A 27,584-nucleotide genomic window follows, 5' to 3' on the forward strand; every position below is an offset into this window, starting at 1 on the left:
CCTGACTCCAAGTCCAGCATTCTATCCACTGTGTCACCTAGCTACCTACTTAATGTCTCTGATCTCAGTTCTACTGAGATCTATTAAGTCCTATTTAATATCTCTGATCAGGTGTCAAATGAAGAGTTGGACCTGATGCCCTCTAAGGTCCCTTTTAGCTTTAAATATGTGATTCTATGTGCCAGCATATCACTGAGATAGAAATATCCTATGGGCAATTGGAGATGTCAGACAAGAATTCAGGAGAGAATTTAGGGTTAGAAGTATAGACTTGGAAATCAACTGTAAAGAGAAGATTATTAGACACATAATTGATTGGGATCACTGAAAGAATGGAGTGAAACAAGACAAGAAGAAAAGGACCTTGGGGAAAGACCCACACTTTGGGTTTGGAAGATGATTGATGAGTCAAGAAAGGAGACTGAGAAGGAAGGGTCACAAAGCACAAGAAGCAGGATAAGGACACTGCAGAAGCCAAACAGAGGGGAAAGTCTTCACTGGGAGGGGCTGGATAGCAGTGTCAGAAAGCCAAGAGAAGCAACGGAATGTGAAGACTAGCTCAAGGTCATGAGACAATGTCCAGAGCATCTAGCCTATATTTAGCATCTCACTCTTTATTTGGCCCTCGGATGACAAATGACATTTGTTCCTGCATCCCTCTATAGCCCATCTCCCTCTCTCTGTTTTGATGTGAGGATTCCTGGTCTGCTATAAGACAAGCAATGGCAACTTTAAGAATAAAGAGGAACCTTTGATCCCCAACTGAAAAAGCATCATCAGGAATGAAATACACCTCAGGCAAATAGGGGACTGACTCTCATGGTGGTACCTGGGTTTTCTGCCTCTGACTCCTCTGCCTTACTCCTTCTGTGGTGGCCAGTATCTCTAAGTGGGGTTGTGGCCCCTTCTGTATCCCTCCACCACTGTCCCTGGTCCTGATCCAGCTTGGCAACAATGTTCCTTCGCTCACCTTTTATCTATGGACAATGACAAATGTCTGTAGTCCCTGTGGGTGGGGAAGTTGAGGAGGTGGAAGTTGGTGGATGGGTTATGTTCAGGAGTTCTGGGCTGCCGAATATCTTCAGACCTAAGTGCAACAAGTCTGGCACCAGCAGCCCCCAGGTTGCCTAACAAGTGGTAAATTGGCCAAGGTCAGAGACACAAAGCAGATTAACTGATCAGGCTTGGGGTCCTGAGTGATTGGTTGCTGTGTTCCCAGCCTGAGAAATATAGGGAGACCCAAACTCAATAAACAACAAAAAATTAATTTTAATTAAAAAAATAGAAGGGGTTTCCTAGCAGCTAAGAGAACCTCTAGTGCTTGGTGCTTCTGATAACTAGAGTTCATGGTCACACTGCTGTCATCTTCCTTTAGCATTTTTTCATTGATCTTAAAAAGGCAAAGTCCCATTTGTAGATCCTCACATGTCACCAGCTTTGCAGTTATAGCTCTGGGATAAAATGAAATTTTGTTTCAGTAGAAAGTAGGGGAGGGTGCAATGTAGTGTAAGACAATACAGTGTAGTCACTGGGCAGCCAGGTGGAGCCATAGTGCATGCCACACTATACCTGAAATCAGATAGACCTGTGTTCAAATAAAGCCTCAGACACTTCTTAGCCTGAGCAAGTCACTTCATCTTGTTTGTCTTGGTGTCCTCACCTGTAAAATGAGCTGCAGAAGGAAATGGCAAAAATTCCAGTATCTTTGCTAAGAAAACCTCGAATTGGGGTCACAAAGAGTTGGACATAACAGGAAATGACTGGACAACAAAAAATTCAGTTTGGAGTCTATACAAAGCTCTGAGAAAAAAAGTGAAATAATCCTAAGTTATGAAAGAATAACTCATATCAAATTCAATTCAGCAAACATTTATTAAACATTTATTAAATGTCTACTGTGTGAAACATACTGAGGAGACAGATAAAAATGAATACTCTCCCCTCCTACACATGCACACACACCCACACACACACACACACACACACACACACACACACACATACACAGAAAATCATAAGCTTCTTGTAGTGAGCTCTGGCTTCACATTTAGCACCCTGTTTTACGCAAAGTCCTGTAGGTAAGAAATGACAAGAGTCTGAGAAATCCCTAAATTCCGACCCCAGCTCAATGTCTCAGGCTGTATGAATTTGACAAGCCTTGGTTTCCTCATCTGTAAAATTGGAGCAACTATACTTTGATCACCTACCCCACAGGATACTTGTAAGACCCAAATGAGCTAATGCATGAGAAGCACAATGTAGTAAAAAAAAGTGCCATATGGATAGCATTTCTTTTTGCTGCCGAAAAGCAAAAGGACCGCATTATTTCCCTATCATTATGCCCATGGGCACAAACCTCGCCTCCCAGCTCCAGAGAGTCTGGATAGTTGGATAGCTCACCCCCTGTTCCTGTACCATGTGACCAAGACCTCCAGTTAACCCCCACCATGCCTACCTTATCCTTTTTTTTTTTTTTTGCTGACCATTGCTCCCAAGGAGTTAATGATTGAGCTGAATCATAAAACTTCCAACCGATAACCTCTGACCAACATTTGAAGGGAACGAGCCTCCTATAAAGCCAGCCCCTCAGGGCCAGGCCAGGCATCTTCTCTCTCAGCCGGTGTTTTGAGAGAACATTCCTCCACCATGAACTTTTCAGGAAAGTACCAGGTCCAGTCCCAAGAGAATTTTGAAGCCTTCATGAAGGCTGTTGGTAAGTGCTTAAGAAAACAGCCTTTGGGGATCGAATGTTGGGATCAGAGGGGCAGGAGCATTATATTGGTTGTTGCCAGAAAGGGATGAATTTAAAATACTTAAAGGGAACCTGCAGCAAGTGAGGCTCTGGCCAGGCATTTGGTAGCCTGGATTGAGTGTCAGGTGTCAGATTGGAATGCAAGCCCTGCCTCTGCTCCTAATTCCTCCAGAGACATGGACTGCATCACCTCACTGCTCTGAACCCCAGGTTTCTTATCTGGAAAATGGGGATATTGCTCCTACCTCCCAGGGCTGTCATGAGGCCCAAATGAGATCTGTTGGCTTTTAGACACCTTCTAGGTCTGACTCTCTATTGTATGTACCAGGTCTACCTGATGAGCTCATAGAGAAGGGAAAGGACGTCAAGTCAGTGTCTGAAATTGTACAAAATGGAAAACACTTCAAGATCACCATGACCACTGGTACCAAAGTTATGGTCAACGAGTTCACCCTGGGGGAAGAGTGTGAGATGCAGAGTCCGAGTGGAGAGAAATTCTTGGTAAGAAGAGAGCTTAATTCAGTTTTGGGACACATTATTAATTAAGGTACAACCTGTTAGCCTTTGGGCTAAGCCCTGGGGGAGATGCAAAGATTAGTGAAAATGTGGTCCCTAATGTTCTGTAGCTTACCCTTTCTTATGGAGATAAGACACAAAAATAAGACTATGTTGCAAGATAGGTAGATTCTGGTAGAATAGGGGATGGAGGAGCAGCTGTGAAGTGATGCCTCTAACCCACGTTGGCTGGGTTCAATGACCAACTTGATTCCTCCTAACCCAGTGTCCTCCTACCTTTTCAGTCTTCTCATCTCTTACACCCTGACATATACTCTTCCATTCAGTGACCCGGCTGTTCCTCAAACCAGACCCTCCATCTCTCAGCTCTGACATTCTCCCTGGCTGTCCCCCATGCCTGGAATGCTCTCCCTCCTCTGCTTAGACTGCTGACCCCCCTGGCTTCTTTAAAGTCCCAACTATAATCTCCCCTCACTCTTTCATAAGAAACTTTTCCCAGCCCCTTAGTTCGAGTGCCTTCCCTCTGTTAATTATTTCTGACTTACCTTGTCTATGACTTGTTAGTACATATTTGTTTACTTACTGTTTCCCATATTATATTATAAGCTCCTTGAGGACAGGGACTTTCAGTATTTAGCACAAGGTGACACATCATAGGCATTTAATAAATATTTGTTGACTGACTCACAGACAGTGAAAGGAAGAGAAGAGAGAAGGAGGAAAAGAAAGGACTAAGAGAACCAGCAAACAATCCAGCCAGTGCAGAACAGAAGCAAGGAGTTCTTTCGGGAATCTGACTTGGGCACTTCCTCCAGGGGTGTGCAGGAGCCAGCTCAAACCAGCCAGGGAGAGCAGATTGTTAAATTTTAAGTGTGAGCATTTACCCCTCAGAAAATAGCAAACACTACAAATTGTTTTATTGATTGCCTCCTTAAAAGTGACAGAGAAAATGTTAACAACACAAATTATATTCAAATGTTAATAATACGGATCAAAATGAAAATTTATGTGTACATTTTTTCTCTACAGAAAACCAGTTGTTAAACATTTACCATTGCATCCCTGGCTCACTCCCACCCCTTCCTCTAATCCCGGTCTCTGGGGCTTCCCAGAGCTAACTCTTCTGTCTCCCTACAGGCTACAGTGCAGATGGAAGGAGACAAGCTGGTGACAATTTTCAAAGAAAAAGGAGTCAAGTCAGTCACTGAACTCCATGGAGACACACTCATCCATGTGAGTGATCAGGATCTTCCTGCTTGGTTGTGGGGAATGGATCCAAAAAGTATTTAGTGAACACCTACTAAGCATCAAGTACTGGGGCTACAAATAGAACAAGGGAGGCAGTGCCTGCTCTCAAGTAGGAAGGAAGAGCGAATGAGGGAAAGACAGGTGAAGAGATGGGAGGACAGTTGGGAGGAGGGAGGAAAGAGGGGAGGAAGGAAAGACATGGAAGACAGCAGGGAGGGAAGAGGGGAGGAGTTACTACCTAACACCCTGTGTAAAGCAGAGCATGTAACATTTATCACAGAATCCCAGGGAGTTGAGTGGATGACCCCTAAGGCTTCTTTCAGCCAAAAAATCCATGATCCTATCATCCCTCCATCCCCAGTCACCTAATCCTCTATCCCATTCCAGCTAATCCCTTTTCAGGCATTAAACCTTTTTCAGCTGGCATCTCTGTCAGTCTCACACTGTGAACCTTGCTGGGAATATTTCTATTTTTAAATGGGGCCCTAGAAGATCCCAAAGTCAACCCTTCCAGGGTTCTCTAAGGAGGCAAGGAGAGTTCATACAAAAATCCAGAAAGGCCACCAAGCCTTTCTCTAGTCTATCTAAATATCAGGGTCATTGACTATTATGACATGCTGATATACTGGAAGATGTTCCAAGAAAGATTAATGTTGGATTTCTTCTTGGCTTTCAGACCATGACCTTGGGTGACATTGTCTACAAGAGGACCAGTAAGAGAATATAGACATGTTTGCTTTTCATTTATTTTTACAGTGTAAAATTGATACAATAAAATTTGGCTCGTAAAAAAAATGTCTTTGAATGACTTTACAACCATATTTTTATTCAAGGTTTTATTGACACCTTTTGGTCTTACATCACAACCATTTCTGAATTCACCTCCACCCAGTGAGTCTCACCTTGTAACAAAGAAAAGCAATTAAGTAAAACCAACCAGCACATTGATTCCATTTGCTAGTATATACACCATTCTGCACCCATAGTTACCCACTTCTCCAATGAATGAAGAGAGCCAAAAGAAGTAAATAGTTTAAAGACCTTTATAAATTACCATTCACTGAGAAAGAAATGGTGCCTACTTTGGGGTTGCTGGAATAAGTTGTTACGTTGTAGGGTGATTTTAGGGGTGGCTTGTGACTCATGTCCCCCCATTCCTTGCTCCTCCATAAGCATCATCATTTTATATTTGTCTAAGTGAGAATTAACACCTTTAGATCAAAGTATTTTGAGTTCAAAAAGTTGTGTGTGTGTGTGTGTGTGTGTGTGTGTGTGTGTGTGTTAAATGAATGGGGGTATTTTTTAAACCAGCAACAAAGCGTAGGATCTTGAAGACTGAAGGACCCATTTTTCTAGGAAAGAATGAGGAAGACTTCGGTTGTGAGGCTCAGATCTGAGAGGGAAAGCCTAAATGAAGAGCAGAGTCTTAACCATGGCAGGGCAAGTGGACCTAGGTCCCAGGATTCAGAAGAATGCCAGGCGGTTAGCTCTGACAATCGTTTAGCTGCAACAGAACAACAAAAATATATCCTGAGTTACAGTCACAGAATTTCAGGGTTGGAAGGAACATCAGAGGCCATCTAGTCCAAAGTGTAGCTAAAAAAGAATCCTCTCTACATTATACTTGAAAAATGATCAGCCCTATTTTGCATGAAGACCTCCAGTGAGAAAGAATCTGTTACCTCCCAAAGCAACCATGTCTCTGTTTGAGGCAGCTGATGGTGTAAAATGGTTAGGGTACTGGACCTAGGGTTAGGAACTCCTGCGTTCAAATCTTGCCTCAGACACTTCCTACCTGTGTAATTCTGAGCAAGTCACTTCACCTCTATTTGCCTCAGTTTCCTCATCTTTAAAATGGGTTTGATAATAATAGCACCTGCCTCCCAGAATTGTTGTAAGGATCAGATGAGATCACATTTGTAAAGTTAGCAAGTGTCTGGCACTATATAAATGCTTATTTCTTTCCACTTTTGAATTGCTCTAACCGGATTTTTTTTCTTACATCAGAAATAAACATGAATAATCAGTTAAATTAGGACACGCTGATATATTTGGCTTGGTAATCTCCTTCTCTGTTCTCATTATATTCCCCATCATCTCATGCAGCATCTTCCTCAGAATAACAGCAATATTAATAATTAGTATTTATATTACACTTTGAGGTTTGCAAAACTGTCCCAGGAGGTAGGTACTCTTACAACACCCATCTTACAGTTGAGGAAACTGAGGCACTGAGAGGTTAATGAGGTTATGACCCAGAGTCATACAGGTAGTGTCTGAAGCTAGATTTGAACTTGGGCCTTCCTGACTCCAAGTTTTGCATTCTAAACACTGTACCACTTTGCTTGGGTGTCTCCATGTCTTTGTCTCTCCTTACACAGTGTTTTGTGCTATTTACCTGAAGCACAAAAAATTCTAGTTACAGCTCTGGTAGGATGTCACATTGGGAGCCCTGACCAGACAGAACAAGGTGAAAAAGGAGGGAAGAAAGGAAATTACCCAGAAGATGAAGAGCTGACAGAGGAGTACATCCCTTGAGACATTTAAGCAAGGCTGCTTCTCAGGAAGATTGTGAGGTAGATCTGCCCAGCCCACTTTTCATTAACACTCACCTCAGGTACAAACCCTTTGGATTCCTTGTTGCTTGAGCAAGGATGATAATGTGTTGTATCATTTTCCTGACCCCTGAAGTCACCCTCCACCCCATGATTCTTTTTCAATCTTATCTAGACTCTTTCCCACATGACAATGAATGACCTGGCTGGTTAAATTGGAAACCAAGGCATACTCCAAAGCTCTGGTTTGCAATAAAAAAACTCTCCCTTCCCCTGGGAGCACTGCCAAAAAAGCAGGTTGCCTACAGGCTACCAGCCAAGTGCCCAACTGCCATCTAGAAGAGTCCAAGTCCTGAAAACCAAGTCCCAGAGAGAAGTCACCTTAAATCACCTCTCCAAAGCCCTCATACTCACTTCCCCATCCCCCCACCCCAGATCCAGATGCCTATTGACCACAGCCCTGAAGCAGCTTCCACAAAGCATCCAACCAAGCAATGAGTGGGTAGCTAGGGCTAAGGACTTGGAATGTATGTGGACTTTTCTTCTGTAAAATGTAAACCACTTGAGGGTAGGAACCACTTTCATCTTTGCCTTGATGTATCCCAAACTCCTAGCATGGTGCTTGGTGGAATATTTTGGAATCCCTCCCCTAACAAACCTCTAACCTTTCTGCTCATGTGACCCTTCCCTCACTCAGGGAGGCATCTGGATGATGTTTAGTGGGGTTATAATTAGAAGACTCTCAAAGGACATTCACAAGGAGGGGTCTGGAGAGAGAAGGAGGGTATTTTTTTCCAGTGGCAAATCTAGCCAGGCTCTCATAGAATCCATGTCCCCTGGCTTTGCCCTTTCCCAGTGGGCAATCAGTCCTCTGACAGGGGGAGCACCCTAAAGGAGGAATTTTAGCTTGTAGATGCAGTTTAAATGTTACATTTGGATTTTGTACAGGTACCCCAGGGCCCATGAGCATGAGACATACTTTAAATTAATCCAATAAACAGAAAGCTGGCCAGCTGCAGATCTTATCAGCTATTTTTACATTCGCCTACTCTATTCCATCCTCCCCACTCACAAGCATCAGACTCCTGCCAGACTGGTCCACTCTTATGGGGGAGGTGTGCACAGATGGAGAGAGTACTTCTCTCTTGGAGAGTGTCCGGTCTTGCACTTTACAAAGGGCCAGTGGGAGATGACCCTCTGGAAACTTCAGCCCTGGGTCCAATTCAATCCATTAATAATGTAGCAAGGCCCTGCTATGTGAAAGGTGCTGGAGATGACCAAGTCCCTGGCTTCAAAGAGTCTATAATGTACTTATATTATAGTACACTAAAAGAGATTGGTATATGTGGAGGGAGGGTGGAGAGAGGAGAGGGGAGAGAGAGAATGAGAGAGAGAAGATAAGAGAGGATGAGAGAAAGAGGGAGAGATAGAGAGAGGATGAGAAGGGAAAAAGAGAGAGGAAGAGAGAATGAGAGGATGAGAGAAAGAAGGAGGAGAGAGAGGTGGAGAGGGAGAGAGAGGGGGGATGAGAGGGAGAGAGAGCATGAGAGAGGGTGAGAGAAAGAAGAAGAAAGAGAAGAGAGGGAGAGGGAGAGAGAAAGAGTGTGTGAGAGAGAGGGGAGATGAGAGAAAGGGAAAGGGAGAGAGAGGAGGAGAGAGAGAAAGAAAGAAAGAAAGAGAGAGAGAGAGAGAGGATGAGAGGGGATAGGAGAGCTAGGAAGATTGGGAAAAGTTTCCTGCAGTGCTTAAGCCAAGCCTTGATGGAAACCAGGGATTCTTAGAAGATACACAGAGGTGAGGGAGGAATGCATACCAAGCATGGGTACAGCCTGAGCAAAGGCATGGAGGTGGGGAACAGGAAAGTCAGGTTGACTGGAAAGTCAATCATGTGAAGGGGGATCATGGGAAATAAGTCTGAAAAGGATACACTTTAGAGACAGGTTATGAAGGGCTTAAATGTCCAATCGAGGCATCTGTAGGTTATTCTAGAGGTGACAGGAAGTGACAGATTCTCTAGAAAAGCCATAACAGATTCAGATGTGTTTCAGGAAGATGATTTCCCAGAATTTAAAACCATGACACCATTTCCTACTTATCCTCCTTCACTCTAAGCTTAGGGGCAGACTTCCAGTAAGGCAAAGTATTTCAGAATACTTTGGAGAGAGGGAAGGAGACCATATTTAAGGTGTAGTCTAGACAAGGAAAAGAGAAAGTTGAAGAAATATTTGAGAATCCAGGTAGGTCCTGCTATGGAGAGAAAGGGGGATTTTTTGGTTTGTTTGAACAAACCAGGCTGTTGTCCTACCTGTCCAAAAATTAGGTACCACCATTTATTGTACTTTGCCTACTGAGATAACGGGCTTTATGAGCAAGTGAGTTACAGGGAATTTTGTTTACCTGAAATTCCTGGAGATAATGAAGCAAATGGTCTTTCCTATATCCTGCCACAAAACCATCTTTATCATAGGTCCATCTTCCACAGTCTGACTCCTTGTGGACTTAGGAAGTTCAAGAAAACTGACCTTGGAGTCTGAGAACCTAGACTCAAATCCCAGCTTTGCCAACTATGTAATACCTGTATGTGACCTTGGGTAGGCAAGTGCCTTTGCATCTCGGAAACTCAGTTTCCCCATTTATAAAATGAAGGGATTGGACTAGAGATCAAGGGTCCACAAAATCCCAAAGATATAACTAGATTTTGGGGGGGAGGATCCATAAACGTGGATGGAAAATCTATTCTATCTTTATTTTCACCAACATCTAATTGAAATTTAGAATTTATTTCAAATATTTAAAACCATTATTCTGAGAAGGGTTCATAGACTTCGCCTGACTTATTACCAAAGGAGACTCTGATGTAAAAAGATTAAGAATCCGTGGACTGAGTGATCTCTAAGACCCCATCCACCTCTAAATTTGCAATCTCTGCATCCTGGGAAGGTACAAACTTATTCATTAGATTGGGAGTTTCATGAAGGCAGGGGATGTCTTTTGCCTCTTTTTGTACCCCCAGCACTTAGCACAATGCCTGGTACATAATCAGCACTTAATAAATATTTACTGAATTGAAATTGAATTGAATGGAAATCCATGGGAAGCTAAAACAGTAACAGAAGCCCTTGAAAGGAAAACCTAGGGCAGGTAACCTTCCTGATTTCTACCACACAATCCATCAGTAGGCATTTCCTGTCTATGCACCCAGGTTGGTGATGATAAAACTCCTTCTAGTTTGTGTTACTGTCTTGTGTTTTATCAAATGTATATTTATTTGTGTTTCCTTACATTTATTTTGTCTATATGTATACATATATATATTGCATTTTCATATGAATGTTTCTATATATGTAGAGAAATATGTATTTACATATACAATATTGCATTGTACATGTAGGTGTATATATATATTCTGATGAGGCTATATGTGTGCATGCATGTATATATGTATATGCATATCCATACTTCTATATTTGTTGTCTCTTTAGAAGGTTCCTTCTCTCCAGTATGGTTGGTTGTCATTAATAATGCATGGCATCTGATAGTTTTCTGTTTCAGCTAGTTGTTTTTACTAACTAGGTGATCAGCTAAGTTGCTCTTACCCTGCTCGAGAAGTATGTGTGTGTTCTCACAACTAAATGTAGTAAATTTTTTAATTATGGAATTTTTCAAATTTGCTATTTAGAATTTCTTTTTGCCTTTGCTTCACCCTAGTTACAACTTTACTAAAAGACCCTGAAATAGTGGCCACGTTGAGATGCAAGTTGTTGGGGGAAGAAAGCAAATTTCCAGCTAGGGTTTAGGGATTCCTAGATGGCATTATATATGATCCAGTATGATCACAGCCCTGGGTTTTAGGAAGTAAAAAAACTGCAACATTTGCTTGCTCAGAAACACCAATTTTTAATGCTACTTCTTTAGTTACTACAAAATTATATGAGCCAGAAACATAGTACGATCCAAGTCTCTGGTCCAGGCACATGGTGAGCAGATGGTGTTGGCATGAAAATCGGAGGAGATGGCTCCATGGTTCCAGCAGTGAGGCATTCCAACACATCACATGTGTTGTTCACACGCACACACACACACCCCAAAGGGAAAGTGAAGCAGGCAGAAGGCCCCACTTGGAGGAGCTGCTTTGGGGATGACACTTGGGGCAAGTAGGAGCACGCCAGACTTGGAGTCAGGAGACCTGGGTCTGAATCTTGACTGTCACTTATTGGCTGTGTGACCTCAGGCAAGTTAACGTCCCTGAGTCTCAGTTTCCTCATCTGCAAAAGGGGCAAATAAAGTAGGAACAAGTTTATCCTGAGGATCAAGGAAAGATATTCACCAAGTGCTTTGAACGCTGTAAAGTGTCCTGCCAACTTTGGAGTTATTACTCAGGGCTGAAGTGGCTGGTAAAGCCTGGGATACTGACTTCACCGAGAGCGATACTCGACAGTCACTTGGCCTTGGTCCTCAAGACAAAATCATCCGGGATGCTGCTTCCTGTCCCGATCCCTGACCCAAGCAGACCTCCCTTCTCTCGGCATCAGAGACCTGCTCTCCTGCCCCTAGTTAAATCCTCCCCATGAATGACTCACATCAAATCCTGATGGCCCTCTGGAGATGCTTGGCTCCCTCCCTAGGCCTGTGAAATGTTCTGTGTTCTCAAAAGGAGAACAGTCCCTCCTTCCGGGAGAGATGGGAGGGAGCAGAGTGTGAGCCCATTAAAGGAATATCTGAGAAATTTGCCTGGTAGGTGGAAAAAGAGAGAAAACCAGGTCTGATTTTGCCCTGAGGTGTACATGAAAGGAAGAAAGGCTACTGATGGCATGCAGTGGATAAAGCTTCTGAGTTCAGATCCTGCCTCAGACACTGGCTAGCTGTGACCTCCTGGACTTGTCATTTAACCCTCTCAGCCTCAGTTCCTCATCCTGGGGTGGGGGGAGGGGAGGATGAAGAAAGTAATAGAAGCAAGTTCCTCCAAAGTCTGTTGTGAGGCTTGGATGAAATCAAGCATATTTTGCAAGCTTTTTCATCCTTTATAAGGGCACTAAATATATTGATTGGCTATCCAGAAAAAAATCTTCCAATCTTGCATAGGTTCCTAGCTACAAGGGATCTCAGACTTCTAGTTCAGCTCAGATTTTACATATGGAAAACTGAGGACCAAAGGCGTGAAGTGATTTGCCCAAGGTTACACAGGTAGTAGCAGAACTTGGATTTGAACTCAGGTCCTCTGACGCCAAAATACTTTCCACCGCATCCTAATCTCTCATTGAGCTAAAGAGAAAAGGTGGGGAGAAGGGAGGCATTCAGGAATTCATTCCACAAGCATTCATCAAGCACTTAACTACCTTCAAAACACAAAGACAAAAGTCCCTGCCCTGAAGAGGCTTCCACACACCTATCTCAGTGTGGCTGCCATTTTTTATAAGGTTCTAGTTCTCAGAACACAAAATGTTGCAAGGCCAAACTCACCCACATTCTTCACAATTCCATTGGACATATGGACAAGTCAGCACTGGACGAGCCAACATTGCTCAGAATCACACATTGCACTAACAAATGATAGGTGTCAAAGCACACTTGCTGGAAGACATGTGAATCCTTCATCCTGCAGCCACCCGGCTCACCATATTCCTTGCTCCCCCAGCCCCCTTTGGCAGGATGCATCTGCCCCTTTTCCCCATCCCTTTAGCACCAAGTGTCCCCCTTGAACACATTCTCATGGCTTCTTGAGAAAGGTGGGCATGGCTGTTTCTGAGCTTGGCTCTGCCATGACCTGCATCTTCTGGTTGCTCAAGGTGGCCTCTCGCATCTTGTAGTACATGAACTCGTTCTGTCGGAACATGCGCAGCTCCATCTCTGACTGGATGCGCATGGCCTGTGGGGAAGCAGACACCGCCAAGGGTAGGGGAAGAGAAGATTTAGGAAAGTCTCAGAGTTGGATTTTACCCAAGGACTTGTAGGCACCTACCATGTGGCCCTGGAGGCAGGTTCTCCTTTTTCCAGAAGACGAACACCATCCACTGAACTGGACTACTGCTGGCTCTAATGCTATCCTACTGATTGTAAGCCCCAACCAATAGCCTAGCATTGTAGGAATTTGCTTAACTTCCTGGGTAGTGAGTTCCTTTGTGAGTCTCTAAGGACTGGAGTTTTGCCTGAGTTTAAGGGATTGTTCTCAAAAGAGAATGAATGTGTGTTTTTAGGGATCCTCAAACAAGGTCTGCTAGACTGCTTGACTCAACTCAAAAAGGCTATGTTCCTCCCTTTCCACCTTTCTTACATGGAAAGCTCTCTATGAGCCAACTCTAGCTTCACCTTGACTTCCCAACCTTACCTACCATGACCTTTCGACCAACTAGGCCCATTCCTAAAGGCAGGGAGGGTGTGGAATCTTGACTAGTCAATCAGATATGAAGCTTCCCTTGAACCATTCCGAGGAGACCATCTCAGACTCTCCCTTGATGTGTCAATCTGGCCACAGCAACAGACAGCACAATGCTCGGGATGGGGGAGAGGAAAGAAAGAGGACCATGCAGATCATTTGTTCCCTAGACTAGCCCCCCCAGTAGGTTAGTAAACCAGCTGGACATGTAGACACGAAAGGAATGGAACTGTTCAAGCGTCCCAGACAAGTGTGTATGCCATGATCTTCAGGGGGCACCTGACTCGGAAAGGGTTATGGTAGATGCCACCCGTGATCATAACCATCCACAAAAGGCAGCTGGGTTTATGAACATATAGCACAAAATTAAACTAAAGCTTTGGGAAATCGGATTGAGTTAAACACTCAACCCCCTGGTCCTGTCCAGACTCCTTGGTCTTGAAATTCCTGCAACAATAACTGGCCTTCCTGATCCCCTCAGTTCCTTGTAGACCTCTGCACATACATTGGTCCAAAACTCGACTGGCTTCTCAGGCTACACCTGCTTCCCTCCAAGTTTGGCACTGACCCCCTCTGCCCCAGGAGTGGGTAGAAAGGATTGCTGGTCCCCTAAGTTTGGGTTTACTGACATGTGGTTGCTATACCAATGCTGCTGATGAAGTAATCAACCAGGCTGAGAGAAAAAATACCTCCTTCTCCCTCCCTTTCCAGGGCTCAAAATGGGATCTCAGAAAACTCAAACAAGAGAATAGGCCAAGCAGGGGTAGGCTGATAAATGTTTAACAACCGACTTTTCTCCCTCCTTCTCCATACCCCTCCAAATATAGGACATTAACTTTAATCTAAATTATTAACATTTTTCTCCATCACTTTTTAAAAGTCTAGACAATCAACAAAACAAAACTCAAGCCTCAATTTATAGTTTGCCAGTTCCCAGGTGTAAATGCTCACACTGGCTTCAGCACACTCCTGACTGGTCTTGTGGGATTTCTTCTTCTTGGAGTAGGGAGGTCTGGGGATGAGAGTGGAGATTTGTAGCCAGGGAAGTGAGTGCAGGATCCAAGAGTAGACTAGAGATGCCACCAAAATCATGACCATTTATCCCCAGAACAGTGTTTGGTACCCAATAAGCACTTAATAAATGCTTGGAGAATTGTTGTTGAATCTCTCTGTCCCAAAACTTTGGTGCTCAGACCCGGTCTTCTCTGCTACAATATCATGGCCAGTGATTGGTCCACCAAGCCCCATCCTGACCCAGATGCCCAGGCAAGATTGTAACCTCAGACGTTCACCCGTCAGGGACTTGGGCCATCTAAAGTCTGCCCCTTTCCTGTCACTTACCATTGTACTCTGAACATAGCAGGCGCTTAATAAATATCTGAGAAGTCCAGAAGGTCTCTGATAAAGCACTAAAATTGGCGCAGGGGATAGAGCATTGGGCCTGGAGGCAGGAAGACTCATCTTTGTGAGTTCAAATCTGGCCTCAGACACTTCCTAGCTGTGTGATCCTGGGCAAGTCATTTCACCCTGTTTGCCTCAGTTTCCTCATCTGTAAAATGAGCTGGAGAAGGAAATGGCAAACCACTCCAGTATATTTGCCAAGAAAACCCCAAATGAGGTCACGGATAGTCAGACGTGGCTGAAAAATGACTGAACAATAGCAACAATTGTATGTAGGAGACTGCTTGGTGTAGTTCTGGATTTAGAGTCAGAAAGACCTGGGTTCAAATCCTGCCTCTGGGCGACCCTGGGCAAGTCACGTAAGTCTCTGTGACTCAGTTTCCTCATCTGCAAAATGTACGGGTTGCACTAAATGATCCCGAGGTGTCTCACACCAGTCTTAAAGACGTCATCATGCCAACAGTTCTCTACATCAATAAAATCATGTTTCTTTCATGGATTCCTATGGTACCAACTACAGTCATGTCACCCTTAAACCTCAAGCTGATTAGAGATGTTAGCTGAGGTATGAGAAATCAACAAGTACTTATTAGGCACCTACTGTATACCAGATACTGTGCGAAGCACTGGGCATACAAAGTTATGTCCTAGCATCTCTTATAGATAGTAGGGATTTTAGAGGTCGCTGAATCCAGTCCTGTCATTTTACAGAGAAGGAAAGGTGCTCCCGTCACAAGTTTTCAAAACATGCAATGCACTGGGTAGGTGTGGCAATGAGACATTAGGGGGTCACCTACTTCCAGGTCCTTAGTGATTGGGTGGCTGGGTCCATGAGTCACCAGGAGTATGCCGTAGGCTTTGCAGATCATCCCATGCCCAGCCTCAATGAGCCCGGCATGCCAGTGGGTCAGTCCTGCCCGCATCATGGCCATGCCCAGCTGGGCATTATTAGGGTGGTAGAGCTTCCTGAAAGGGCAGAGAGAAGTCACTGTATCAGAGAGGAAACTCTGGGAAGGATCAACAGAGCTGGACTCTCCCCTGGATCTGACCCCAAGGGAAGATGTGTCTGCCTGAATCTCTCCTCTTTTTTATCGATGCACCAACATGTTAAAATCACATAGGAACTACATTTTAACCTGGTTCGGATAACACTCATATTGTTGTGGGCCACGGGCCTTGTGTCTGACACCTCTGCTCTGGATGGAGATTCCTCATCACTCCCTATGAAATCACATGTCCAGTCTCTGTCTCTGTAGGGAACACTCTGGGAGATTCATGGGAGGGGGAAGGGAGGGATTCATCCACAAAGGACAGCAACATTAAAAGGCATCAGGATGTTTTGGGGGTGGGGGAGGGAAGAGGGAGAGGGAGAAAGGGAGAGACAGAGAGAGAAGAAAAAGAAAGAGAGAAGGGAGGGACAGAGAGGAGAAAAAGCAGAGGAAAGAGGGAAGGATGAAAGGAAAGGGAAGAAAAAGGGAAGGGAGAAGGGAGAGGAAAGGAAGAAAAGGGGAGGGGGAGGGGAGGGGAAAGGGGGAGGAGAGGTACACCCAAGCCCAGCCCTAATGCCTACATGTAACCATCGACCATCCTCTTGGCATAATCTGATGCCTCCTGGAAGCTCTGCAGGTAGGAGAGCACTTCGGAGGCGATACTCAGGATGCGCAGCACGTGGACGTTGGTGTCGGCCAGCACGGGCTCCTGCTTCTGCAAACACTCTCGACATAGTTTCACCACCTGGGACAGGGCATCAGACACTTCACTGACAGACACAAATGGAAACCTCTCAGGGATGGAGCTGCTAGCTACCGGCTGCAGGGGACCCCTGAGCCGCTGTGACCTACAGACAATGGGCTGGCTTCCAGGTGGTTCTTGGCCCATATTTCTTTCCTTACAGACGATTTAATTGAACAAGCACTTTCTGAACACGGACTGAGCTGGATATTGAGGAGTATGCAAACAAGCAAACAAAACGATCTCTAAGAAGTCTATCAGCTACTGAAGGGAGGGGCCACATTTCTACATCTTTAGCTCTTCCTTTATGGTGTTCACTTGCACCGGTGGAGGGACTTTCCTCATCTGGGAATACCAGTGAAGTCTCAGCTCAGTCCCCATCCCGATCCTTTACAGCTTACAAAGCACTGTTTGTCCCCAGGCTCATAGTTTTGGAGGAGGAAGGGATCCTAGGAGTCATCTGGCCCATCCCCACCTTCTCATTTTAGCATTAAAAAAAACCTTGAGAGGCCAAAGTTAAGTGACCTGTCCAACTTCTCATTGCTAGAAAGTGTAGGAGGCAAGATTTGAACCCGGGGTTCTGAGACTCCAAATCTGACAGTCATCCACTACGCATGCTCATCTGATTCTCACCCTAACATTAGGAAGTTAATGTGACTGCTGTCATCCTCATTTGATGGATGAAGACCTGAGGTTCAGGAACAACTGACTTGTCCACGGATGCACGGTCACTAAGTGGCCAATCTGGGGCTTGGGCTCAGGCTGTCTCATTACAAGGGGCAGAGGTTTTACTATGACTCCATATAGACCCCTCCTGTCTGAATCAGGTACAGCTCACATCCTTTCCCTGGCCTTCAAGGCTTCTTCTATGAATCACCCAGTTGAATGTAGACTCTGTGAGGGAAGGTTCTTGCTTGGGGGAGGAAGCACTAGGTGGCACCATAGTGCATAGCACTCTGGGCCTGGAGTCAGGGAGACTGAGTCCAAATAAGGCCTCAGACACTTCCTAGCTGTCACTTAACCCTGTCTGCCTCAGTTTCCTCATCTGTAAAATGAGCTGGAAAAGAAAATGGCAAATCACTCCAGTGTCTCTGCCAAGAAAATCTCAGATAGGGTCACGAAGAGTCAGATACACGTCAGCAGCCTTTTTTTTTTTTTGCCTCTATTCATTTTGAGCCTCTCAGATCCTTTTTTTAAAACAAGATATTCTTTGCCTCATTTTTAATTAAGCCTTAATCACTGAAAGGGCCCTGCCTCAGTCACACTGAGACCTGGGAAAGACCTTAACTTGAAAAGTCAAGGTCCCCACTGCATTCAAGGCCATCTCTACTCGTCCTGATCCATATCTGGCTACTGGACCCAGATACTCCGGAGGAGAAAGTGAGGCTGGCGACTTTACACAGCCCTGCCTCACTTAAATCCAATTCATTTGCATGTCATTGCATCACCTCTCTGCTGTCATGGTCCTCCCAAGTATCCAGCACAGTATCTCTCATGTAAGAGAAATGGAGTGTAAAATTGCTGTTGAACTCAATCCTTCCCCCATAACTTTTTGTCTTTGTCATGCCACCAGTATTTGTTGATATGTCTTAAGCAGAGACCCAAAGGACGTCAGCAGCAGCATCCTGTTTGACCCTACTTGGTGACTGGTCCCTAATCTTGGAATTATTCAGTTTCTCCTTTGACAGATTCTGTGACTACTGGTGCAGTCCTCAGGTCTGAGCTGACAATTGATCTCTGGATTCCCCAGATGGAACTATTCTAGGTATTCAGGAGAAGCAGACCCCAGAACCAGTACAGGTCTAGGTAGTGGAAAGAGAACTGGGGTTTGAAATGAAAGAATCTGGATTTGAAACCCAGCTTGGCCACTTAGGTGAGAGATTTGGCCTCTCTGAGTCTCAGTGTTCTTATCTGTAAAATTAACAGGTTGGAATGATTGGCTTCTGAGGTCCCTTCCAGTCCTAGACCTTTGATTCTTTGAGGAGGGAAGGAAGGAAGGAAGGAAGGAAGGAAGGAAGGAAGGAAGGAAGGAAGGAAGGAAGGAAGGAAGGAAGGATGTATTGGGCATGTATTATATCAAGCACTGTACTATGTGCCAGGGGTACAAATATAAGCAAAAGGTAGGCAGTCTCTTTCCTGAAGGAGCTGATGCTCCAGGGAGGGTAAAGGAGAGGGGTTCCCTGGGAGAGGAATGAGCAGCTCCTCCACAAAGTAGAAGCCCCAGAAGGGGCTCACCAAGAGGAGAGAGCAAGCCTTACAGAGGGTTATTTGAGGTTGAGAAGGCTGCAGAGATGCCTGGATGTTCCAGGGTGAAGAGACTCCAGGTGCTGAGGGAAGTCCAGGATGAATCAGAGGCAGAGGCTTGGTTTCAAAGTCAGGAAGCCAGTAACGAGGTAAATTGTCAGGACAGTCAGGTGGCACAGTGGACAGAGCACAGGCCTTGGAGTCAGAAAGCCCTGAGTTCAAATCTCACCTCAGACATGAACTAGTTGTGTGACCCTGGACAAGCTGCTTAACTTCTGTTTACCTCAGTTTTCACTTCTGTAAAATGGGGGTGCTAATAGCACCCATCCCAGGACTGTTGCAAGGATCAAATGAAATTACACACACATGCACACACACACACACACACACACTGCCTTGCCGATCTCAAAGCATTAAATAAATGCTAACCATAACAGATTAGGAAACTGAGGCTGGCACAGGATTCTAACTCAGTCCCGTCCCTGGGATGCTCTCCCTCTTTATCTCCACCTCCCGGCTTTGCTGGCTTCCTTCAAGCCTAAACTAAAAATTCCACCTTCCACAGGAAGTCCTTCCCATGTCAATGCTGCCTCCTTCCCTCCATTATTTATCTCCATTTTATCAGGTACACAGTTTGTTTGTATGTAGTTGTCTGCTGTGCACATGCTTCTTCTCCCGTTAGATCACGAGCTCTTTGAGGGCAGAGATAGTTTTTGCCTTTTTTGCATTCCTAGTGATTAGTACAAGACCTAGCACACAGGAGGTGCTTATAAAATACTTGTTGACTTAACTACCCACTGCACCACCTACCTTCCCAGTCCCCATTGACATTAACTATAGGGCTCCATGTTGTAGCCATTCAGCACCTAGGAAAGCCAGCTTTGGGATTCCAGATTAATGGCCATTGGGAAGCAAGGTCATGAGAGGCAACTTCATTACACCCCCTTCCCCATTACAGTAAGCTCCTTAAGGGCAAGACCTGCCTTTCTTTTTGCTTCTGTCTTTGTATCCCCAGGACTTAAGAACAAAGCCAGTTTGGGGACAAGAAAAGGTCTGGAGTCTCTCTCTCCCAGTTGGGACACCAGCCATCTCCAAAGGGATATCCTGGAGGTAGTCTCCTTGGTCCCAAAAGCTACTTCAAAGATTGGCCAGGAGGGCAAGGGAGGGGTCAAGGTCTCAGTGAATGAAAGCCTAAGCCAACAAGGATCATGTCTAGTACTTACCTGCTCCAGAGAGAACCACCATCCTCTACCCCCTTCACCCCACCCTACTCTGTCCATTGGGAGAGTCAAAAGCTTACTTCATGGTACAATCCTTCAGAGCGAGCCTTATCAATCTTCTCTAAGGTGTCCTTGGAGAATTGGGTCACCTCCTTCACCACATCCTGGGAAGGCTGGAAAGAAAGACAGCTGAGTGGAAAGGCAGCCACATTCTTGCAGTAGCCTCAGTAAGACACCACCCTCTCTCCTATCCCTCATCTCTAACCACAAGGGCAGGGTGCTTGGAATAGAGGACTGGTCTTCCAGACTGCCATCCTTCCAGACTATCAATCCTCCTGACTGCCCCATAACTTGAGCCTCATAACTCTGACAGCCACACCCCTACCCCCAATGATCATCCTGACATCATTTTATAGCATAGAAAATGGAGGCCAGAGAAGTGAATGACCTTTCTTCAGTGACACATGTAGTCAGGGCACCTGAAATTAATCCATTGTATTCATATTCCCCCTAGAGAACAAAGGTTCTATTATCTGGGATGGGCAGGTACATCTTAGCAAAAGTAAGTGTATAGAATCCCTTGGCTTGCTCAGGGAGATTTGTCTCTCGTTCTGTGGCTATTTAGAGTCAAGCTCTCCCTTAGGGAAGAGGACTGGATGTGTGATTTCACCAGCAGAGGGAATTCTCTCTACTAACCCAAGTCAATCCCCTATACTCCTTCAGAAAGCACTAAAGGATCCTTCGGACTAAGTAAAGGCCATACCTTGGGGTCCTCTTTCACTGCCAGGAGAAGGTCATCCTTTATCCCCTTCACACAGTGCTCACATGTGCAGTCAAAGTAGTACTGTTTCTTCAACTGCTTCTTCCGTTCCTGGCTGATGTTGAGAAAGTCTACATAGGATACAGTCAGCTCCTCCCCTTCTGAGATCTTACCCAGGGCCCGAAGCTCAATTCTAGGTTGGGACAAAAGGTAAGACAAGAAACCCAAGTTTAGGTATCTCTGTACAGTGCTTGACACATAGTAGGCACTTAAATTATTACTAACAGACTGACTGACTGGCTGGCTCACTAATTCTGCAGGGGTATACCTAAGGCCAGGCAACTAGGGCTTTATCCTATGGTACTAAAATGTAAAAGATACCTATCTTTTATAATTAACTCCACCACACACTCACTTGAATTTGTCTCAATTTCATTACTTTCCCATCACGAATTACAAAGTTGATTTTTTATTGAATTGCTTTCTCTGGATAGCAAAATTACTAGTTATGGCTCCAAACCTGTGGTTTTAAGTTCAGGAATGTGCGATGATCCCAAGGTTTAGGTATTAGACCCACTTACCTACAACCTCTGAGAAATTGATATCCCACCTAAGAACAAGGATGAAGTCCCCACACACATACACACTCCACAAATACAGTACAGGCTTTTTGCAAAGGTGCTAATTTGAAATGGAAATAAGCCAAGAGATAAAGGCCATGTCTGTGCCCATGACCTGAACCAGTGGCATTTTGTTGGGGTTTTTTTTCCCATTGTAATAATCACCTAATCAGGTTCATTGTAAGACTAATCAATTTATTATTTTGTGCCCAGGCTCAGACAGAATGGAAAATGGTTGTTACGGTCATGAGGGCAGAAATGGCCTCCTTTGGGTTTCACTGACAGCTCCGGGGGGTACAGTCAACTCTTGATTATTCAGGCCAGTGAAGGAGAGCAGAAGCAGAGTTAACTTCCACCAGCAGGTAATGCAAAGATCATTTTGTTTTGGAGAAGCTCTGATTGACAGGTGTTTTTGCCCCATTCTTGGCCAAGCCCCAACCTTAACCTCCACTCTTGACTGAACTCTGGTTTCAATCACCTGGGACGGCCAAAAGATACCTGCAGATAATCAAACGTGGATGATCAAGAGTTGGCTATATTCCATTACAGTATATTATTTGCCTTTATGATGAGCTATAATACACATGCCTTATTGGTAACTGAACACAGATTCCCCCTTCAACTGACCTATCCAATTTGGACTTCACTACCAATTCCTTTACCTGCCATTTAATCATGACACCATCTTTCAACACAGTAGATGGGTTGGAGTCAAAGCAAAGCCCATTCTATAACTGACATCCAGCTTAGCCAATCATCATGAGAAACAGCCCATGGAATTTGGTCATGCAAATCAGCACTGGCCCAGAGAAATCACAATGCCTGTAACAATGGTCCTGTGCCTGTTTGGTCTCCAGAAGCCTCAATGGATGAACCACGATATTGAGAAGAGAGGGAAAGAAGGGTAAAAACTGGGCAAGAGGGCTTTGAAAAAAAATCAGCATGGCAAAAAAGAGCTGGTTTTTAGGGGAGACCTGGCTTCTGTGATCTTGGGCAAGTCATTTAACAGCTTAGTGCCCTTAGCAACTCTCTAAAGCTCTATGTTGAGGAGAAGGTGCCAACTTCTTTGGGAGAAGTGACCTCATCTGGGAGTTTCTTACACCAATACCACCGATCCCTGCTGTTATCTGACCCTATCAAAAGGCAAAGAAGAATGACAGCACCATAGAGGGCATCTCTGCAACATGAGGCCAGGCTTTCAGCTAGCCCAGGAGCATGGTGGGAAATGCCTAGCCTACAACAGGCAGTTGGTTATACAGCACCTACAGAGACCAGTTATTAGGGGTAAAAAGATCCCCCAAACTGGGATCAGTTAAATGCCAGGCTGCTGTGCCTTCCCTACTGCTGTGTTTCCTCCCAGCCTGCTGTTAAAAGAAACCGGAGGAGATTTGGGAAAGAGCTGATCTCCATCTGTTAGCCGTGACTCAAAAATCAAGCTGCAGGTGGTAGGAGCAGATAAGAATGTATCTAATAGAAGTCAAATCCTTCTGCAGTTAGGTATCTAAATGGTTAGAGCACTGGACCTGGAATCAGGAAGACCTGAGTTCAAATCCTGCTGCAGACACTTACTAGCTGTGTGACCCTCAGCAAGTCATTTAACTTCTATTTGCCTCAGTTTCTTCATCTGTAAAATGAGGATAATCATTGCAACTGCCTCCCAAGGTTGTTGTTGAGGACAAAATGACATAATATTTGTAAATACTTTGCAAAACTTAAAGCACTATATGACACTAGTCACTATTATTTTTGTCACTTGTCTTGATTCGACCAAAATCCAGGGGTTAGCTAGGATCAGGATTTCCACTGCTTTATCTCTACTTACTGCCAAGATCACAGAAGCAGAGTCAGAGGATGGATATGAATCCAGATTCTTCTGAGTCCAGGATCACTGTTGTTTCTACTACATTAAACAGAAGGCAAGCTCCTGAATGGTAGATGCTCTCTCTCTTTTTCCCTGTTGTATCCCCAGCACCTACATGCTTTGCACATAGTAGGAACTTAACTGAACTGAATAACTGAAACCAACTCAAACACATCAGGTCACAATTGTCCTCAATCAGCAAAGGGAACACTAGAGAAAAATCAAACCTCATCTCAGTCACCAAAACACATCTCTGAGCTGTTTTACTGCACAGGAATAGGAGATGTCAGAGAGCATACAATGTCAGTAAAACAACCAGTCTTCATTTTATGGTAAGCAGGGTTTAGAGAAAGAGTTCTTAACCTGGTGTCCATGAATCCCCAAGTAGTCTGTGGATAGATTTCAGCGGCTCTGTTAAAGTTTTTTTAAAAAAAAATACTTTGTTAATTGTATTACAAAATCATTTGTTTCCTTTGTCATCCTATAGATTTTGTGCATTTGAAAACATTCTTCTGAATAGGGGTTGGTCCATAGGCTTCACAGACTGCCGAAGGGATCCATGACACAAATGAAGGTTAAAAACCTTTATTCGAGTTGTCACTTTTTTAACTAGATGTTTTAGACCTGGGAAGATTCCATGCTTGTCAGTCAAAGGAAGGAGAGAAGTACAATAGGAAAGATGGAAGAGAAAGGAATGAAAGGACAGGGAAGGTCCTACGGTGGTTGGTGAAATGGAGAACAGTATTATTTCTTTTTAAATTGCATACAAAATACAGCAGCCACAGAATGTAAGGATTTGGGATTGAGCAGGACTTTGGGATATTGGAAAAAGGAATGGTGAATTTGAACACATAGCCAGCCTGGGAGTCTTGGAAAAGGACTGGCCCACAAGCAAACCAAGCAAGTGAAGGGAGAGTCAGAGGACAGGTATGTGCTTTGACAAGACTGACCCACCTCATCTGCGTGTGAAACATAGATTTCACAGCCTCATGACTGAAAGACAAAACAGATAGTGCAAGTGACTTGAAAGCAACCCCATCGGAAACAAAGATGCTCAAACTAGTCAGATACATCATGGTTAGCTTGAGTGAATGGGATCAATGATTCCAGCCAGGCTCCCATAATCACATCACCCCTCCTTCCCAGACAATGTAGGATCATTTGACAACCTCTAGCTACTTGGAGGTAGAAATGGATAGAAATCTGAGAACCTAGATGTTATCTCCTTGAGGCTGCTTACAAGCAGGATTTAAATTGGGTGGCATCTCAGAGATGGAAATTCAACCTCCTTTGAAACAAGTTTTGGGTAGCATTCACACTTGGAATGGGGAACTCGGAGGCACCCGTAGGCATGAGAAGAACATCCTTTAGGCAGTGACTACAGACTTTCCCGGGTTCATATACAAAGTTTCCTTCCACTAATATCTGAGAAACCATGATCAAAGCAAACAGCCGGGAAATGATGAGTGGTGGGTACTGAAATTGCTTTATGGAGATGAATGTTTTCACTGGTGGGAGTGGGAGTAACTAGACCAGACTTTAAGGAGGTAAGCTGGGTTTAGTGAATAGTTTCTTAACCTGGTGTCCATGGATTCACAAAGGGTCTGTGGAGAGATTTCAGGGGGTCTGTTAACTTTCTAAAGAATATTTTGATAACTGTATTTCAATATCATTGGTTTCCTTTGTCATTCTATATATTTTATTTTGTGCATTTTATAACATTATTTTGAACAGTGGTAAGTCCATACGCTTCACAAACTGCCAAAAGCGGTCCATGACACAAATGAAGGTTAAGACCTTTACCCAGATTTTTAAAAAATTTTCTTGAGTATCCTAAGTCTGGGGTTATCACCACTAAGGGTTACGGAGCCCAGAAGGACTACTCCTTGGTTGCTGTATTTCAATCTGTCATTGACATTCAGGGGAACTCTGGGTGACAAGTACTTTGCCCTGGTGGTGAGCAATTTGGGGAAGGTTGGGGGTTGAGGGTGTAGTCTTCCTGTGCAAAGGGGCAATAAAAGGGGAAATGGGCGATGATGGATGAGAATTTTTATTTGATTCCAAATTCTAATCTCATGCTTATGGGTTTGTTCCCCAACGTGTTTTTAAAAAAAAAGCCAGAAAGACATATGCATCCCGTCAGTGAATGGAAAGGATCCCTTTTAGAAAGAGATAAAGTGTAAAGAAAGAATCAGTCGAATAATCAGACCCAGCATAACAATGGATCACAGACATCATCCCTACCAGGTGTTTGCTATTTTTAGGAATCTGGAAGAAAGGAAACCTGCCCGGTGACTACTGAAAAGGGTTCTCTTTAGTAGAAGACAAGAAAGCTGGATTGGCATCATTACTACTATCTAAAGGCAATAGAAATAATAATGTGTTATTATGATAATAGTGTTTAATATTAATAACAATAATAGTCTTCAACTTGAATTTGCTGGTTGACCTTAAAGAATTTGATCTTATATTTTTAAAATCAATTGTAGGAAACACCATAGCAGGTGTCACCCCACCCCTGCACCCACCCCAGACAAAGATCTACTTACTTGCCATTGTTGAATATGACGGTACAGTTGGGCCAGCAGTCATGGTTCACCAGGCAGAGGTTGGGGAAGATGCCCACCCCCACTGCCTGAAGGCCTCTCTGGTCACTGAGAGTGAAAGCATTGCAGTTAATCTGCCCAGTGGGAGGAAAAAACATTGTACATTAATCATAAGCAGAGTACAATAGAGAACCAAGAGGGGTATGGTGGACTTTAAGGAAGGCATAGCCTCTACAGCCAAATTAAGGGAATTCCAGTCCTCAGGTTAATTTCATGCGGCTTGAAATCAAGTTATAAATATTTATTAAGCCCCTACTGTCTACCACGTACTGAGTTAAGTGTTAGGGATACAAAAAGAGGAAAAAGATAGCCCCTGCCCTCAAGGACCTTACAATATAATACAATTCACTGCAAGGCGAGAACCAAGAGGTGAAAGATGCTGAAATGTAATACAATCCTACACTTTGAGCAGCGATGTTTCTGTGTTTTGTATTTATACTTCCTGTTTCACCTATAATAGATCAGAAGGTAGTTAGGTGAATAGATAAATAGATACATATTTTTGCTCTGTCCTTTGTTTTTCTCTTTTTCTCTTTCTCTTTCTTCTTCCATTTTCCTTACTATAGAACTAAAGTTCATGTTTTATCATTTGATGTAATTACCCAGTAGAATTTTATATTCAATGCCCATAATATTTTTTTAAAAGCAGAGGAATAGAACACTGTAAATTTATCTCCAAAAACAAGTTCAATTGTCTTTATGTGTTGACTATTTTTCCCCTTCTGGGAGTCAGTAGCCTTGGAGAAAACATTCCTCAGCCTTGTGCATCTGAAAAAGTAGTAAAACTAAAGATGAGTGTATAATCAACTGCATAATGAATTATATCTTTGTGATTATAAGTACGGATGGAGGCATATACTCTGGGATTAAGTGTCACTTTCTCCAGTCATTCTCAGTAAATACCCTAACAGACACTGAATAAATAAAAATGAATTATCATCATCATCATCATCATCATCATCATCATCATCCGAAACCGAATAGTAGCTCTTGGCTTGTCCTGTCCCATGTCCTTGGTTCTCATGAATTCTGAGTTGTATCCTCTCTCCCCCAGGTCAGGGATTCTTAATCATTTTTGTGGTCAAGTCCCCTTTTGCAAGTCTGGTAAACCCTAAAGATTCTTTGTTTTTAGTAGTTTTATTTTCAGTTAATAAAATAAATTACAAAGGAAGCAATATTAAATATGGTTATTTACTTGTCTATCTACTTGTCTGTTTATGTTTGTATCTTCTTGTCTATCTGTATATCTCTCTGTTTATCTGTCTGACTATCTCTATCTACCTATCTGTTGTCTATCTACGTCTTACCTACCTATCTGTTTATCTGTCAATCTATCTACCTATTTGTCTTTAAGTTTAAACACCACAGGTTAAGACTTCCTGCCCTAGTGCATGTTACATAGCTAACTGTGAAGGCAAGATGTATTTTTCTAATCATCGTGCTAGGGAAAAGATGTCCATGACCATGACTGTGGCAAGGCCCAGAAAGTAGGAGGGAAGTCATCCACCAAGCACCCATCACAGCTGACTGATGGCCTTTTGTCCTTCTCCAACCTTCCCAAGCTCCACATGCCCCCTCCCCACTCCCAGCCCTGACCTGGGAGGCTCTGAGGCCTGGGGTTCTCAGGGCAGACTGTACCTTCTCAATTTGGCCATCACAACAGATGCCAGGGGATTTCATTTTCCTTTATGGGAAAT

The 27,584-nt window shown here is 44.0% G+C and overlaps 2 protein-coding genes across 3 annotated transcripts in view; one reads left to right on the forward strand and one right to left on the reverse strand.

Annotated features, from left to right (window-relative positions):
* Nucleotides 1-2,553: 2,553 nt before the first annotated feature.
* FABP1 (fatty acid binding protein 1) lies at nucleotides 2,554-5,311 on the forward strand. The gene is made up of 4 exons (XM_072636906.1): nucleotides 2,554-2,713; nucleotides 3,081-3,253; nucleotides 4,406-4,501; nucleotides 5,193-5,311. Exons 1-4 carry the CDS (start codon nucleotides 2,647-2,649, stop codon nucleotides 5,241-5,243), a joined length of 387 nt encoding a protein of 128 aa, XP_072493007.1. The 5' UTR covers nucleotides 2,554-2,646; the 3' UTR covers nucleotides 5,244-5,311.
* Nucleotides 5,312-10,943: 5,632 nt separating this feature from the next.
* SMYD1 (SET and MYND domain containing 1) overlaps nucleotides 10,944-27,584 on the reverse strand; it is a 38,604-nt gene continuing 21,963 nt past the window's right edge. The window contains exons 4-10 of one of the 2 annotated variants that reach the window (XM_072636907.1): nucleotides 25,831-25,961; nucleotides 24,236-24,274; nucleotides 20,804-20,993; nucleotides 20,121-20,213; nucleotides 16,416-16,579; nucleotides 15,643-15,811; nucleotides 10,944-12,937 (exon numbers count right to left, since the gene is read on the reverse strand). In XM_072636907.1, the coding sequence (XP_072493008.1) occupies nucleotides 12,779-12,937; nucleotides 15,643-15,811; nucleotides 16,416-16,579; nucleotides 20,121-20,213; nucleotides 20,804-20,993; nucleotides 24,236-24,274; nucleotides 25,831-25,961 (945 nt within the window). In that variant the 3' untranslated portion in view covers nucleotides 10,944-12,778. The remainder of the gene's footprint in view (nucleotides 12,938-15,642; nucleotides 15,812-16,415; nucleotides 16,580-20,120; nucleotides 20,214-20,803; nucleotides 20,994-24,235; nucleotides 24,275-25,830; nucleotides 25,962-27,584) is intronic. The other variant, XM_072636908.1, reaches the window with a different exon arrangement.

Source organism: Notamacropus eugenii, chromosome 1 (assembly GCF_028372415.1).
Source record: "Notamacropus eugenii isolate mMacEug1 chromosome 1, mMacEug1.pri_v2, whole genome shotgun sequence".
Classification (NCBI taxonomy): Eukaryota; Metazoa; Chordata; class Mammalia; order Diprotodontia; family Macropodidae; genus Notamacropus; species Notamacropus eugenii.